Source organism: Natator depressus, chromosome 17 (genome assembly GCF_965152275.1).
Source record: "Natator depressus isolate rNatDep1 chromosome 17, rNatDep2.hap1, whole genome shotgun sequence".
NCBI lineage: Eukaryota > Metazoa > Chordata > Testudines > Cheloniidae > Natator > Natator depressus.
The window spans coordinates 6,183,332-6,196,497 of NC_134250.1; the positions used below are offsets into that span (position 1 = coordinate 6,183,332).

At 39.8% G+C, this 13,166-nt stretch overlaps 1 protein-coding gene across 9 annotated transcripts in view; it reads right to left on the reverse strand.

Annotated features, from left to right (window-relative positions):
• Positions 1-13,166, reverse strand: part of BCAS3 (BCAS3 microtubule associated cell migration factor) — a 489,647-nt gene that overhangs the window by 30,315 nt on the left and 446,166 nt on the right. For 7 of the 9 annotated variants that reach the window (XM_074974373.1, XM_074974376.1, XM_074974372.1 and 4 more), the window contains one exon: positions 470-637. In XM_074974373.1, the coding sequence (XP_074830474.1) occupies positions 470-637 (168 nt within the window). Of the gene's footprint in view, positions 1-422; positions 638-13,166 lie in introns of all 9 variants that reach the window. The other 2 variants (XM_074974380.1, XM_074974381.1) reach the window with 1 other exon arrangement.

Below are 13,166 nucleotides of genomic sequence, written 5' to 3' on the forward strand. Positions count from 1 at the left end.
TATAATGGACAGTGATGAAGATGGATTAATTTGGATTACAGAACCAGCACTATATAGTGGCTTTACAGAGAACAGATAATTACACAGACAGAATCTAATTTGAATGTTGTTTTGATCATTGTCTGCATGAGCAACAGTTTGCAGGAAGCATCTGATGCTCAGAGATGCTCAACTCTTTGGGCCCACATCACTAGAGCAATACAGAAAATAAAAAAGCCTAAAATGTGAATATTTCTCTTAAAGTCATTTTGAGGATTGCAAAATTCTGTACTTATGGGATCTGCCAATATTTTCTTCCTATTAAAGATTGCTCCCATGGTTGGGGAAGACTCTCGCAAAAGCCATGTAATCTCAGAGGTGTCATGTGTGTGGTTTGCTGAGAAAAAGGGAAGCAAAATTTTAACGAGTTAAAAAAAAATCACCATTGGGTGAGATGTATGTGATCTCTGATCACATTTCTTCTTTGTACCTGTTCCTGATCCCACTATGTCCCTGCTGGGTGACTCAGACATTGCATCAGCCAGCCGTTCCCGAAGGCCCTCTTCGGTGTGCTCGATGGAAGACATGTGACGGAGACCAAAGCTCTCAGGCCAACTTCCACAGACTTCCAGCAGGGTCACGCTCCGATCAAAGGCACCTTTAACAAACAAATGGGAAATGCTCGTTGACTAGTGTAGACACCAGAACTAACCTACGTCCATACCCATAATAGGTTAACATTGAAATAATTCACAGAAAAGGAAGAACTGTTTGGAATCTGAGTTCACAACGTATCTGAAAGACAAATGTTGGCACATTAATTAAAATAGTGATGTTAAAATACACAATGTGTAGCAGAAACGGGTAGTTACAGCCTAAACTAGTAGCCTTTTTTGATCATTTGAAAGCAAAACTGTCAGGTTAGAAATCATGGGCCTCATTCTGTTCTCACACTAGTGTGAAACAGGAGTAACTCCAATGAAGTTAACATAATTACACTGGTGTAAAGCCAGTATAAGTGAGAGCATTTATTTTTTTAAAAATCTGTGTCTATGTCACTAATAACATCTTAGACAATTAAAAATGAATTTTTTAAAAAAATCTGATTTGTCTTTTACTATGTATTTGTTCAACTTTTTGCATTCCTCTCAACTGGGACAATGAAAATAGACTAGTTGTTTCCTTTTTGCTTACAGTCAAAATTTCTAGCCAATTTCATTTTCATGTTCTCATGCACCAGCACAATATTGTGGTCTTTGGGCTTTGAACACTGCTGTGGAGGGTGGAGCGTAATGTTAAGTCTATTTTTAAAAAATGTTTCCAGCGGAATAAAAAAGCACTTCTATTGATCTAAGATTCTGTGTGAGCCTATTTCTACAAAAATGACATTTTAGGCCAGATAGAGCTAAACAGCGCCCCTTTCATCAGTGATGCAATAGTGGAGACGCTGGCTGTTGTGACAGAGTGCAACGATACAGTCTCCAGAAAAGATACTTAAACTAATTCCTTAACGTGCAGTTGTTTCCTAATTCAAAATAGTACATGATGTTCTGCTGAATGCAAAGATTAGATTCTGAATCCAAGATCACTTCAAAGTACAAATTAAAATTATTCTACTTTATTATACAGCAAGTCTTCTGTGAAGGCTTACTTTAAATCATTCCCACTTGGAACACGATTACAGTTATGCTTTGTTGCGTCAAGCACATACCATTTACTCAACTATTAGGAAACCGAATATGCAGCATTTATTGTGCCTGGTTTCTGCCAGCCTATGAAGGGGAAAAAATGCAAATGCCAATGTTTCTCAAAGTTAAAAGTACATGAAACACGTCCTTGTTATCAGGCCTTTGGTTCTCCCCTTTGATCAGCCGTCAGAAACTATCTACACTTGTACACTGTGACTGTACAGCTTCACAGCACACTCTCTGCCAATGACAGGTGGTAATAGAAAGGGTGAGAGACCAAGCCCTGCGGCAGGCGTCCCTTCCTCTGATAACGTCCAAAGTACTGGGTGATAACCGTTAGTAAACACTCGGGGAGCCAGTTAATCCATACATCAGCAAAGAGGGGCAGATAATTTTGAACTCTAATAGCATGGACAAAAGCACAGGGGATGGCATTCAGGGATTTATATGGGCTGCAACGGTGACTTCTGGCTCCTGAATTTCATCAGCGCATACAGCTTTGATTTATCTCTTTGCCTGGCTGCAGAGTAGATTCCTGGCATTAGAAAACCATCAACACTGCAATAGACCTCTACAGAATGGGAACGTGGCTCTTGTGCGACTCATGCACTTGAACTTTGGATGAATCCCAGGTTGAACCTAGAGGAAGAATGACCAAATAGTTCAGCTTTTTAATGGGCCTTTGGATTAATATGGCTTCTCCAGCCATTTAGTTTGTTTTTTAAGGAAGGCCTATAAAGGCCCTTTGGAGAAAATGCAGAGAGGCGGGGGAAAGTCCCCTATATTCTGATTTACGCATCGCTTCCAAGTTGCCAGCTTCCCTAACTGTACGTGAAATAACAAGATTTGGCTCTTTTTTTTTTTATACTTCTCTTTTCAGAATGTTCTTATATTGCTTTGTGGGGCCAAATATGGAGGCCCTAACTCAGCTTCTACTCTGACAATCCCCCACTCATTTCAATAACTTTGGTAGGCCATGTAAATACCTAGATAATCATTATGGAACTTTTAAACCGAATGCAAATATAATATGGTACAGGGAGGACTTTTAGAAACTCCCCCAGGTTTTTCCCATTGAGCTAGAGAACGATAATGAGAGATCTATTCTTTATTAGTGTCAGCTCTTATTCTGAAAGCAAGAAGCTAAACAATTCCTGCCCCATGAGCAGACATATGAATAATAAAGCAAATGTTTTTTGAAGCTCTGCCAAGATGACTGCATACGTGCACAAGTAGAAACTTCACAGAGTGCCCCTCTCTAGTTCCAGAGATACTTGAGTGAGAGCAAAGGAGACAAGTGTAGCATTACCTCTACAATCAGGGCCCCAGAGCTGCCAAAAGTTCTTAGCAGCAACGTGTGAGGTGCAAGTGTTAATGTAAATGCAGGTTACAGGGATTAACTGCATCCAATGCTTTCTTGTAAAATAAACTGAAAGGCTTGTGAAGCTCTAGTGTTATCTTTTCTTCCCTTTTCACTCCTTTTCCACATTATGTGTACATGTCTGGTAATAAATTTCATGTCAGGGCATCTAGCTACGATTCACCCACCACAACTGTAGGCCCCAGCTTGATTATCAGTCTGTCTTTGAATAGCATGGAATGGGGGTGCAAAGGGGCTTTATGCTGGCAGATAATCTCCGTCTGGGGTACTGGACTTCACAAATGTATTCTTACTTTATTATGTAACACTGATTTGTTAAACTGGCTCTACAACAGAGCAACACACAAAAACACTGCAAAGAGCTAACAGGACTATGGAGTGTTTGAGAGTATCAGATAATCATAATCTATTACCAAAAAAAATAACATAAAAATCAATCCATCCATCTTTATCCATCCATTTATCATATTTACACAGCGCCAATCACTGTATAATCTAGGTGCCATAATGGAGGATGGAGTAAAGATGGGCCATAACTGCTACCATTTATACAATTCATGCCCTCCCTGATCCTTGGCAATTCAGATAAAATGGAACCTAACCCCAAACCATCTGGGTTATTTTGTACTGTTAAGCCAAAATCACCAGTTTTGCCTGTCTTCACAGTAAAAAGTCTATCTTAAATATCCTCAGGAAGACTAAGATTAGTTGCCATGTACCTTCAAATATGCCTTGCCACTGGATCAGTAGACTACAGTCTTATCAAAGGGAAATAATTCTCCAATTGTAGAATTAAGACCCGAATATTTTTACATTTTGGACGACAGCTTTGTGAAATGAATGAAATCACTCGCGGGCTGGTAATTTCCAAAGAGTTTTAATGTTCTTTGCCTTGTGTACACCATTATTAGTGTGTCAAGAAAACTCACGATATTCAATCTAAACTGATAACAGCTAATCATATCCTTGCTATTTATGAAATTGTTTTACTTTTTCATTTTACTGTTTGCTCCAATGTCCCCTTTTCAATACTCGTACCAGAAGTTCCAGTATTTGAATAGCTAGCTCATCAAATTTCTCATCACTGGGCAGGCTGTGTCTTAAGAATAGGACTTAAAACATTATTCGGCTCTCAAAATCCACGAAATACAGCCAGAAGTTAACGGCAATACCGATAAGGTTAGGGAAAGCATGGTGCCAATTAAATGGATTACAAAACGTTTGACAGAGAGCAGACTCTGAAGGTTGTGTTTACTGACAAACTGCTGAAACCTTACTGACAACCACAAAAATAAGACTATGATGTGTGAATCAATCTATTCTGCTATGTTAATCTAGTAACATATTTTCTCTGTTGGTGAACAAGTTTGCATCTAGATGGAGAAATTAATTTAGAAACATCCCAAGAGAGAAGCAAAACAGGTACCATTTTAGCAACAAAAGTTTATGGGTGAAATCCTGGTCTCAATGAAGTAATGGCAAAACTCCATTTCACTTCAATGAGTCAGAATTTCACCCTATGGGCAGACAGCTTTGACATGAACAGCAAATTCACCTCTCTCCTTATGTACTAAAGATGGGCCCATACTGAACCCCTTCCATACTTCTGTAGCATCTGACATGCTTTATTAAGCAAACAGTTATAATAATTATAATTTAATTGGAAATTACTACTGTTATTTTAAAAAAATCAAATACATCTTTATAACAAAATCTATGAGCTGGAGTGACTTTCTCTGTAGAATCAAAAAAGAATGTAGATAAATGTTGCAGCTGAATACCTCTACTTGAATATCAAGATTCTCAAACATTTCAGGGTGAGTCCATCTCTGATAAGAATGCTTTGCAATTCTAGTATGTTTATCTTTACAATATCCAAAAGCATTATGGAGCAATTCTGCCCTCAGATAGGCACATGCAACTCCTCCTGATTCTAACACATAGAAGACAATTTTCTTCTGTAAGCCTAATTCTCTTCTTATACTAGTCTTACCGTTGTGTAACTCCATTGATGCTGGTCTTACAATGGAGTTGCTCCTTATTTACACTAGTGAAAGTGAAATCAGAACTAGACCCTCTGTCTGTTGCTTAACAATTCTTCAACTTTAACAACAGCCTAGATTTCTCTTATTATTTATACTAAATCACCTTGCTTATATTGCATGGTTTTTCTTTAATATTACAATTGTTTCGGGCCTTTAATATAAAAGAAAATTTAAATTAAATTCCACAGCGGGAAAAAACCCCAAGTCCTTGGAAACCTTCTTTATTTTCACAGTTAGCAACACCAACCAAAGACCAAGAAAACCGGGCCAGCTTAGTTTCTTCTCTGGAAAAAAAAAAAAAACCCTGGTGCTTAAAAAAATGTTTAAACATATTTTAATGGTTCTAGTATGTTATTTTTCTAAGTCAAAATTGCTAAGCTATATCTTTCACCATGGCCCTTTAATTCAAAAGCCAGGGGAAATTTTTTTTCATTAAAATTCTAGGATGGCTTTGGTTAAAATATGAAATCAAGTAGCTCCATTTCCTGTCTTCTGAGGAACAGTAAATCAAAAATAATATGTTATCCAAAAATATAGTAATGGTTCTATTAAATGGTTTGACAGTTCTGAGCCTCACCTTGCATATTGCAACACCCACATGAGCAAAAATAACAGAGTAAATAGGAAAGGAAATGACCTGCCAATTTTAATCAAGAAAAGATGCCTCCCTCCCAGGAAAGAGACATGAGCTTGACTCCACTGGAGATGGCAAAGTCTGGAAGTGTTATTGAGACAGTCCCTGAGGGAGAGGAAGTGCTTCGCATCACTGCACTGCTACCTTCTCTGGCTGATTAAGAAGCATGGATGGGCTTTGAAGGCAGTCCCGACCCATCCTGGACCGGAAATATTGGTGACCACAATGTAAGTGTCTGTAAAATTGAGCTATGGGAGAGAACCCCATGGGGGGGAGGGAGGATGGAAATTTCCTGCCCAAAGTAAAGAGGCAAATTATAACATCTGAATAGCACTGGTTGAACTTTCCTACAGCATTTGCCAATTCACTTTCATGCTATAACTCTGTTACTCCAAGGGGATTGCTACAAAGCAGCAGCATTTAGTTCTTACTTGAACAGGGACCTGTCCAAATTCCACTGTTAACTATAGAGGAAACGGAGCCTTCCCTAAACGGCAGTATATTTGACTTTTATATGTGTAGCCATGCTCAGCTGCATGCTATGTGGACTCTGTCTGGAGTACGGTTCACATATTTCTTTCTACTTCATATGTGGTATGTACACTTCTACTTGTGTCTGACAAACTTCAGAAACAATTCGCCCTCTGTATGTTTTTAATAACTCAAGGCTCAGGTGTTAATGATCAGCTCTGGAAATGGTTGCATATGAAGGCAAGTCCATTTACCCATCCTCCTTCCCTTCCCCTCCCCATACTGTCTTTCTCCAAAATCGTTCACAGGAATGCTGTAAACAGGACATTACTCACCATTACTGTATCCTGACAGTACTGTCTATGGACCTAGTCCAACTGGATGCTGAGCACCCTCAAATCCTTTTGAAACCCTGGGAGACTAAGGTTGCTCACCTTTAGTGACCGGGCTTCTAGGTTCTTTCCAGCAGACTATGTTGTCACAGATGAGAATGCTTTTTATTTCATTGTAGACAAGATAAAAACAGTTATGAGAGAGAGTGGATGTGCATGATCAAAAGTAAAATCTGGCCCCACCTTGGTGACACAGAGGGGCCTAAAGCACTGTGGAAGCAGAGTGGTTCTATGGATGGTGGGAGGGAACAGGTTAAGCAGGGGCAGTGCATATGGATTTGTTCACACTGCGCTTTGGATATCATGTGCTTCCATTGCCCAAAACACGCCCTCGAGGGAGAGTCCAGGGGCTATGGATATTAAAGACCTCAGTCCACCGCAGAGGCTATGTTGTAAAGTCTGCTGATACTCAGGTTCTGTCTCAGCTTCCTCCGTCAGATAATCCTTACACAAAGCCCACTTACTCAAGCTTTCAGAAAGCCGTGAAGGATCTGGTCTGAGACAAGCATTGCAGATGATTTGGAACATTAGCCTGTGAAATAACCAGCTATCCCAGAGATTGTTCCAGTTTTCAAATGTGAGTGAAACTCCAATTCTCAGAGCTGAAGCAGTCAGATACTTTTATAAATACATAAAACTTTTCAAGGAAAAACAAATACAGAGGAAAGAATGTAAACATGGTTGTAAAATGCATAATAAAATGTCTGCTGTTTGTTAATTTTGCTCCTCATTACCCAGCCTATCTGCAGCACTGATGTTGAAATGCTTGCAATTTTTTAAACGCCCCCCCCACTCCCTATTCATTTAAAAATAGTTTCCTGCATGTTATATGAATAAGCAAAACCTAAGGTTCTAAATCCAGGAGAACTTTGAAGTATGAAACCCATGGTCTATGAGAACTATGTTTTCATTAATCAAAGTAGATGTTTCTAAAGCCATCAGATTTATCATGACTGGATTTCATATGTGAAACCCAATATACACACAGACATACACTGCTTGTCCTTTTGGATTAGTTTTGACCTTTTACTCTCTTGCTAAAGGATCTGCATTTCCTCAGAGCAAGGCTGCCCTGCTTTACCACACTATCAGCCAGAGAAGCCTTGACAAAGTACCTTTTCATCTTGCAGCTTTTTATGTCTGAGTATGAGTCTGGGTTAAGGTCAAAATATAAACGATTAAGTGTATTTATTAAAAGCCGCCTTTGCCTTAAATGCTGTCTGCAGCTCTGCTATATGCCATCAAAACAGCAGTTTCACACCAGATTGGTGGTAATACCACCGAGCTACCAAATGAGGGACCCATGTGTTGTTGCATAGGATACCAGGTCCTCGCCTGGTGAAAGCTGAGCAAAGCCACACAGCTAATACCGCCTAATAAAACGTGTCAGCTAAACTGCTCTTACAGCAACCTTGGTGATTCCTCCATGACGTGTCCCAACTCCTTCCTTATCCAGGCTGGAAATTTGGCGCTAGGACAGGGACAAACAGTGAAGGAAACTAGGCAGTTTAACAACTTCAAATAAAACAGGTAAATGCAACAATCCCAACCATGGGTTGTCAGTGGGGATAGAACTTCAGATCTTCAGAACCAAAAGTACAGGCCTCTGCCACCTGGCCTAAAAGTAATTCCATCAGCTAGTAGCAGCAGTAGGCTCTTATGCTTGTGTGTACGTGGAGCAGCAGCATGCATGAACGTGCATGAACTTTGCAGAGCAGGGTCCACACCAGTCAATCAGTGCACTACATGTTGGTGCGCTTTTGAAATCACACACATCTTGTGCGCATTGCTACTCTGTGTACACAAGCCCTTACTCTCTGTATGCCCTAGCCATTGGAGGGGAACAAGACACACTTATTCAGCCCGTTCTACAAAGAAGGCTGTGCTGATACACAAAAGCCGATTTTTTTCCTTATCAGGTGGATTTCAATCCTTTATTTATTTCCGATTAAAGGTTAAAGGCAGCGATCTACGTAACTGAAAACAGCTGACGATATGAGAGCGTGGAAGAGGGCAGGGGCCAGAGCCTCAGCTAGTGTAAATCACCACAGCGCCATAGAAATAAATGGAACTACACCAATTTACATCAGCCTAGGATCTGGCCCAGAATGTTGTTTGGGCTTTTTTTTTTAAAATGGATCCTTGACTCCTCCTAACCTGTATATACTTGTAGTTTTTGTCCTATATGATCACAATTCAATGTCAAAGTTAGAAAATAGTTACTGTTCATGTAACCTCAAAGCCACTATCACGTACTAAAGTATACACTAACATTAAGAAATAAAACAGTATATAAACCTCTGAAGCATCTGATATGTTTTAATAAGCAAAGAAAAGGCAAAGAGTTATAATAATTATACTTTACTTGGAGATTACTATTGTTATTTTAAAAATCTAATATAGCTCTATAATAAAATCTATTACCAGAAATGACTCTTACTCCTTAGAATCAAAAAAGAATGTAGAGAAATGTTGCAGCTAAATACCTCCACTTGAATCATCAAGATTCTCAAACATTTCAGTGGTCTCCGTTCTCATAAGAACAGAACAGGCAGAGAAGGTAACAAATGCGAGCACCTGCACAAGAAATAACATTACAGATCACTGTCCCTTTACATTGAATGCTGATTTATGACTGGATGTTTTAAAGCAATAATTGTGCATGGGTGATTGTCAAATTTCAGACACTTGAGCTGGTGTACAAAAGTTCTCATGCTTCCTCTGAAACTTATCTGATAGTCTCTGAATCTCTTTGGTCTGGAAATTTCACAAGCAGGAGACTTCTTGCAATATTGCCAACACTTTTTAGTTTTTTTCAGGGTTGGAAATACTTCCTTGCTTAGCATTGGTTAAAATTAGAAAATTTAGGGGCAAAGACTATTTTAAAATAAAGTTTCCCAAAATTTTACCACCTCACAAAAGCTAAATTAAGTTAAAGCTTAATTAAGGACAAAGATTGGGATTTTCAAAACTGATTAGGGTATTTAGACACACAATTCACTCCTGTGAAAATCTCAACCAAAAAGTTTAGATCAGTTTTTATTTTGCCTTAATCCTAATGTGAATAGAATTCACTCTTATAACTCTGTGAAGCCCGTATCTAAAACGCACTTAGCAAGTAGTGCTATTGACTTCAATGGGACAACTTGCATAAGGTATGTGCATAATTAGGATGCTGCTGTTTAGTGATGAGTGGGGCTCTACCAAATTAGCGGCCACGAAACATGCATCACGGACCATGAAATCTGGTCTTTGTGTGCTTTTACCCTATACTCTACAGGTGTAATGGGGGAGACCAGCGTTTCTCGTACTGGGAGTCCGGACCCAAAAGGGAGTTGCCAGGTTATTCTAGTGGCATCACGGTATTGCCACCCTTACTTCTGTGCTGCCTTCAGAGTTGGAGACCGGCGAGCAGTGGCTGTTGGCCAGATGCCCAGCTCTGAAGGCAGCGCCCTGCCAGCAGCAGCACAGAAGTAAGGGTGGCAATGCCATGCCATGCTGCCCTTACCTCTGAGTTGCTGTCTTCAGAGCTGGGCAGCCAGAGCATGGCGGCTGCTGACTGAGGGCCCAGCTCTGCAGGGAGCAGCACAGAAGTAAGGGTGGCAATACCATACCATGCCATCCTTCCTTCTGCACTGCTGCTGGTGGCCGCGCTGCCTTCAGAGATGGGCTCCCAGCCAGCAGCCACCGCTCTCCACCTGCCCAGCTCTGAAGGCAGAGCCACCAGCAACAGCAGCAGTGCAGAAGTAAGGGTAGCAGTACCGCAACCCCCCCTACAACAACCTTCTGACCCGCCCCCAACTCCTTTTTGGGTCAGGATCCCTACAATTACAACATCCTGAAATTCCAGATTCAAATAACTGAAATAATGAAATTTACTATTTTTAAAATCCTGTGACCATGAAATTGACCAAAATGGACTATGAATTTGGTAGGGCCCCAGCAATGAGGATAAATCTGTTATCACTATGAGACAATATGCTATTTTCTATTGCACTTATATGTCAATTCCTTTATTATTAATTTCTTAATTTATTCAAAAAGGGCTGGGAGGCATATATTATCTTACCGACATCCCTGCACAGGATAAAAAATGTCAACTCTATTGCAGGTAATTGAACATAGTCTTACTTCAGTTAAGAAAACAGCAGGATTTATCTGCTCATTATCAACCCTCTAGTGCATGCAAGTCCACATATGTATGTAGAAAGGAAACACAATGGTTTAGAAAGGGATCTATTTACTCACAGGTAAAGAAAGATCTGACAATTCATCAGGTTTCTTGGCTAACTGAGATCTTATATTACACTCAGAGACACAAGCATGGATTTGTCATAGTGCTTGAGAATTAGTGGAAATTGTCTGAGCCAAGGGGTTTATTTTGATTGTGCTTCATTTGAATTTCAGAAATGTTGAAAAAACATTGGAACAGTGCTACATATTAATATATCATTCAAACTGTAACAGGATACTTATTCTTATGTAATAGAAATATAGCATGTAACATACATATTGAGTTTGCAAATTTGAGTTCAAGAGTCTGGAACATGGCTTACAGCCATTAGTATCTAGCTGGGAGACCATACCCCTATCTTTGCTATTAGACTAGCTCCCCCCCCACCACATCTTGTATATTTCTCCACCCTGATCCCCAGTATAAGCAGTGTAGCAAAATCAGCTTCTCGGTGGAGATGGCACGTTACAACTTGCTGCTAAAAGTACTTTTCAGAGCCATTTGGTTTGTAAAGGAGAGTGGTGCTGAACCTTCGGCATTTCTGTGCTGAGGAGTGAAATGTTAATGTTAATAAAACATTTATTGAATTTTTAATTCCCTAGCACGGGATCCAAGAATACCTTGCAATTCTGCAACAAAGACTGTGACTGTGCCAGTGCTAGCCAATGGAATAAATCATGGGCTTAGGTGCTTAGTGGAATGAGAGCCAGATAAGGCACCGTCTTTTTGTTCTGTGTTTGTACAGCACCAAGCACAAAGGGGTCCTGGTCCATTATTAGGGCTCCGAAGCACTCCAGTAATACAAATAAGAAAGCTTCCCACATAGAGACTGACCTCAACAGAGTTCCACCAGGCATGAATCTGGCACATGGTGCAGAGATAAAAACAGTAGTTAGCATCCGTCTCATGTTTCAATTACATTAGAGAGAGGAATGAATTTATCTATTGGAGTTTTGGAACTTTGTTGGAAAATGTTATCCCTGAAAAACAAGCTAGGCTTTTATAGTGTCCATAGGCAAAAATGTTCACAAACAAGAAGAGAAAAAGAAACAGTTTCCTACCAGGTAGGAGAAAGTCTGCATATTAGAATTTGCTACAAATACAGCAGAAGAAGGAACTATACAAGCAGGCAAGTACCCAGGAGAACGGTGATGGTTGGTTTATACGAGTAGCAATCAGAATACAATGAAACAAATATAGGAATATAAAAGTGTCTAGTGCAGTGACACTCAGACTGATGCTTGGGAGCCGCAAGTGGTTCTATAATGTGTCTCCTGCAGCACTTTGCAGCACATGATATTAAGACACTGTGTGATTTAATTATTAACCAGTCTAAGTTATTAACCAATCAGAATGCTTTTACTATGTTATTAACCAATTGTAGAATACTTGGTCAGTCATTTGTGGTGAGAATATATATATATATATATATATATATATATATAATATAAATAGTAAATAAAACAATGAATTCACATGACTGTGGCTCTTTTGGGTAATGCTGAATGCCAGTATGGCTCCTGAACCCCTGAGGTCTGAGTATCATCTGCTCTAGTGCATGATATCACCTTTTCTAGATGAAACATTTCAAAACCCAGCTGACAGATAAACAGAAACCAAAATATTTTCTTAAGGTGAATCACTAATCCCACTCAGGGTCCCTAACTTGTAATTTACTGGTCTTCACTATGAGATAACGTATGCTTCAGTGCAAAGCTACTGTCTAATAAGTGCTTCTACAAAGGATAAATAAATCTAACTAGCAAATATTATGCAATTATTGTGCATTTGAAAGTGAGGCAAGAGGTGACGTGTAACTAAAGATGAGTTTTATTTCCCCCTGTTGCGTCTGCCAGAGCACATAACACAACATTCTGAGGGCTTGAACCTCAGAAAGCAACTGCTATTTAAGAATGCTAATTACAACAGCACCCTGAAAGAAATCTTTCCTGAATCCCCTCTTCTGGCCTTCAAACAACCCCCCAGTCTCTCCAAGCTCATCATCAGAAGCAAGCTCCCCTCAAACCAGGACACAGCAACTCAAAGTGGACCAAACCCTGCCAGAACAACCAGATGTATCTTCACTGCTACAATGACAAACACCCCCCCCCAACACACCTTTCCAGATCCATGGGTCCTACACATGTCTATCACGTGTTGTATACCTCATCCAGTGCACTAAATGCCCCCAATAACAACTGCGTGGGTGAAATGAGACAATCACAATACTCTAGAATGAACTCGTACAGGAAGCTAATAAAAGACAAAAACACACTATCACCTGTGGGTGGACACTTTTCACAAAGTGATCACTCTGTATCTGACCTATCAATTCCTCATCC